The sequence below is a fragment of the Mizuhopecten yessoensis genome, unplaced genomic scaffold, assembly GCF_002113885.1.
Source record: "Mizuhopecten yessoensis strain PY_sf001 unplaced genomic scaffold, ASM211388v2 scaffold10087, whole genome shotgun sequence".
Taxonomy (NCBI): Eukaryota; Metazoa; Mollusca; class Bivalvia; order Pectinida; family Pectinidae; genus Mizuhopecten; species Mizuhopecten yessoensis.
Window position 1 is genome coordinate 621,410 of NW_018408372.1, and position 4,463 is coordinate 625,872.

Here is a 4,463-nt window from a genome sequence, read left to right on the forward strand (position 1 = left end):
CCTTATTTAGGGTTAAGGAGAACACTGATATGAATACTAATGTATTCCTGGACCCAACTTACTTTTAAAAAGGCTGGCACTAGCACTGAAAGCACCAAGTAAAAAATAGAAAAATTGAAAATATTTGTCTTCCAATACATTGTTTGATAGTCCGACAAACAGTGGCTGCATTAACGAGACTTATTCATTGTTATCTCTAAAATAATATTAAATTTCATCAAGAGAATTCATCATCTTCATCCCGTTTGTAGTCCTCAACAGAATTGTAATGTTCACCTAAACCAAACGCATGTCTTAAGTAGCACACAATGATAGTTGGCTGGTCGTCATTCTCAAACTCCTCGCCGACAATGACTGGTGCGCCCTCTGATTGCACGACTTTGATTGGCTGTTTGAGTGTATGTGACAGGGCTCTAACCTCTAGTTGACCTCCCCATGCAGTTGTGTGAGCTGTGTCCTGACAGTATTTCTCAAAGTCTTCCTCGGTGAACATGTCTCCATTATCTTTGGTTAGAAATGGCAGGAAATCATCCCTGTTTTCTGGAAGAACAAAAACACATCAAACAGGTATTAAAAGTATTTTTTGATGATTTTTTTTACATTAAGAGGGAATATTTTACTGGATTAAAAAAAATGAAATAGTCAAAAAGATACAAGCTCTATACTTGATAGGAAGGATAATTCGTGACACCATGCAAACTGATGCTGGATTCAAAGAGTAGAGAAGGTCTGAAAATAATTGGATTACCTCCCTTTTCAATAGTTTTAGGCAATACAAACAATCATTCCTACCTAGTCCTTAAATAACATCTTGCCCTTGTGAATACAAACAAAACAGTATTTGTATTTTTTTGGAAATTTGGAAATTGGAAAAACATTGCTAGATATTTAGCGGCTGTCTGCAGAGTGATAGTGACCATATCCAGGCAAGAAATATCTTTTTATAACTCTCATGCGGTTATTCAAATAATAGAGTAGTGTTTTTCTACCTTTTTTCAAATGATCCTAATTTTCACAATCACTTATATGCAAGAATTTATCATGTGATGTACTAATTTCTGATCAGTGAATTATTAACGTATCATAAATCTTTCAATTTTTTATATAAATGCATATTTCTATCAATGATGCCTCCTGACATTAATGTAAGTATTAAAGATGTATCTTTTAAAATAAAATAAAAGATTTGCTTTCTATAATAAGGTTAATTAGGCCAAAATCTGCAAAACACAAAGATGCAATTAATTTTACATGAAAAGTGATGAAAATAGTTTTAAAACAATTGATTACCAGGTAAGTAAAATTTCGTTCAACAAATTCATTTTTAAAATTTTATCATAATCATAACTTGTGTACCTTTCATGTATCTTGCAACCTGACCACGTAGGGCCTCGTTCGAAGACACCTTTCTGATCTTTTCCAGCTGGTGATTCACAGCATTATACAAACAGTTTCCGTCAGATTTGATCTCAAATATTTGCAGGTTTTGATGTTTAAGAGCTTCTTTGATTTTTTGCAGTTCTATATGTCTTGCACCCGAAAGGTTCTGAATGTCCTGCTGTTTAATTTCTTCTTCTCGTTCACGATCCTTTTCCAATTTCTTATTACGTCTTTTCTGTGCCTTGGATAATTTTTTCTCCTCCTGTCCAGAGGCTGCACCCACAGTGTTGTCGGATGTAGAGTCATCATTTTTTGTGTCCAATTCTTCAAGGCGTTCAGCTACCTAAAATCATACATGTACAAAAAATAAAAAATATGAATTAATTTACCATTATATTATAGGGCTAATTAGGCAATGATTTAACGGTTATTTTTTGCAGGTGTGGATTTTCGTGTACAAAATATACAAATATACTAATATCCTTTGTCACCTTTTTAAATGATTTTGTTGTCCATTTTAATAATTAACATAAAATTGTATACTTCATTGGCAAGGGGTGGCAAAGTGGTTAAGGCGTCCAACCGTCTACGACCATGAGCCTTTTACCAGTGGGTTGTAGGTTCAATGCCTACATTGGGCAGTCGCCAGGTGCAGACCACAGGTCGGTGTTTTTTCTCTGGGCTATCTGGTTTTCCACCTGGCACGTTTTAGCTGGTTGTTTATAGGATGTAAATCAGAAACAAATCTACTTCATTTGCCATGTGCTGTATTAAATGCCATATGTCTCTTAATTTTTTCCAGTCTCTATTTACGTCTTCCTCCATATATATCTAAATCCCTAATAATGCCAAATCTTTTGCTTACAAATCGTTGCAGTATGGATATATCAAAAAGTCACTTTATTGTATAAACATCATCTATATCTACCAAATAATGTTTGTGAGTAAAATTACAGTAAAAAACATGTTAGTTTTCATTTGTAATTGTAGTTTTCCAATATATGTAATACCAAAGTACAGTGTATAATAAAAGACACTGTCCTTGAACAGGGACGCATACTATATATCAATCAAATAGAGGCGATGAGTGCTTTAAACATCTCATGATGAAAAATGGCTCACATTTGCAACATCAGCTGTTGTTTCCTTCAGTTCTTGTAGTTCTGCCTCTTGTCTCTCATCTAGATCATGTTCTAGTTTGGCAATCTGCTCTGTCACTTCTTTCTTCCTTTTCTTGTCTCCTTTAGGAACTGAGTGTTTTAGTTTTTGTATTTGTGCTTGTAGATCTTTACATTCTTTTTTGTGCTTTCTAGACAAGACTTCCTCTACATCCTCAGTATCAGACATACTGCTGTACTAAAATCACACCTAGAAAATAAAATCATAAGATAAGGATGTAAAAATTTACAAAAGCCTGGACAAAAATTTACATGTACATATTAAAAATCACAGTTCATTCAACAGTGACATGAGACATAGTAGAGAAGTGTTATAGTTCGTCAGTTTAGTTTTATTTTATCTTTAATTTAAAGCAAAATCAATACTGAACAAGAGTACCGCAGGGCAGAACAATATACGCCCGTTGAATGCCATATAGTGTTATATAAGTTCTTACATTGAAATAAGATCTGCATCATTCAAAGAGTGGTTAGCTGACATGCTATAAAAATGTAGGATAAAATCTCCGGATAAAAAAAATCAAATACTGAAATGAACAAAGGGCAATAACATTTGGAAAAATTGTTGAATCAAAATTCTTTTAAGAGATAGACAACTTCATATCCTGATTATAATGTATACCAAGTTTCAAAGAGATCCATTTAAAAATGTAGGAGGAGATTGCCGGACAAAAATCAAATACTGAAATGAACAAAGGGCAATAACTTTTGAAAAAATTGTTGAATCAAAATTCTTTTAGGGGAGACACAACTTCATATCCTGATTATAACGTATACCTAGTTTCAAATAGATCGGTCAAAAAATGTAGTAGGAGATTGCCGGACAAACAAAAGTTTACGCTGGACGGACAACGCCACACTATAATACTCCCGTCAAATTTGACGGGCGTATAAAAATACATTTGAAGCTTAACATGTTGGACCTAGAAAATATTGATAAACTTATTCAGCCTTACTTTCACAAGAATCGCTATGACCCCTGGAAACTCAGGGCAATTTCTTTCCTGGAGGGAAGACTATGTCACCCTAGTAAAAAACTAGCCGCTTCAAACAGACTCGGCTAGGGAGGATTCATGTTTAGCTCATTTGGTAGAGCATATATGTCTTGTAAACGAGAGGTTCTGCGTTTGAATCCTAGCAGAGACATTGAAAAAAATAATGACCCCTGTCACAATTTTCCTGACAGTGAGATGAATTTGTATTGAAGTGAGGTGTGAACAAAACCATGTGTTCTTTTGTTAAATAAACAAGTAACTAGATACAGGACTTTTAATAAATTTGCTTACAAATGTAACTGATTTGATTAAGAAATTTATTTCTTAAGATTTTCCTACAAAGATTCCCTTTTTTTGCAGTTGATGTGTTTCATTTCAGAAAGTGCAAAAATATAAATGTCTTGAAATGTTACATTGAAACAAGGCAAACATCAGTTTTAGTCACATGATTACAAGAACTGGACTGGGTCAATCGTCGGAGGCCATGCAGTTGAATTGGTAGAGCATCAATCTAGAATTCAGAGGGTTGAGTTCGAAACCAAGTCTGGCCATGCATTTTTTCGCTTCTACTACATTTGGTGCGTGTGACCAACTCTAGTTTCAAGTACTGGGTGAGTGGCTGATTACCTGGACCTGGGTTGAAAGAAGTGTTGATTTTGAGGGAAAAGATTTTGAAAGAGGAATGAGGAATGTAGTGGAAGTGGTAAGTGCTTTTGTTTTGGGGTCTTATGGGGTGTTTTTTGGTTGTTATGGGGTCTTTTTGGGTGTTTCGTGCCATCCAAACCCTTGTTTTAAAAGCTAGTGCTCGGAAGGTCTAGGGTTTGAATCCAGGTCTGGCCTAGCCCGAGTTTCCTCTGGCTCTCAAACCAGACTTTGATGTGGATTAATTAGGTTGCCTTACAAGCATCAG

At 34.9% G+C, this 4,463-nt stretch overlaps 1 protein-coding gene across 1 annotated transcript; it reads right to left on the reverse strand.

Moving 5' to 3' along the window:
* Positions 1–9: 9 nt before the first annotated feature.
* LOC110459484 (OTU domain-containing protein 6B-like) lies at positions 10–2,742 on the reverse strand. The gene is made up of 3 exons (XM_021511764.1): positions 2,503–2,742; positions 1,357–1,723; positions 10–540 (listed from the first exon to the last, which is right to left on the reverse strand). The coding sequence occupies exons 1-3, from the start codon at positions 2,725–2,727 to the stop codon at positions 218–220; spliced, it is 915 nt and encodes a 304-aa protein (XP_021367439.1). The 5' UTR covers positions 2,728–2,742; the 3' UTR covers positions 10–217.
* Positions 2,743–4,463: the final 1,721 nt, after the last annotated feature.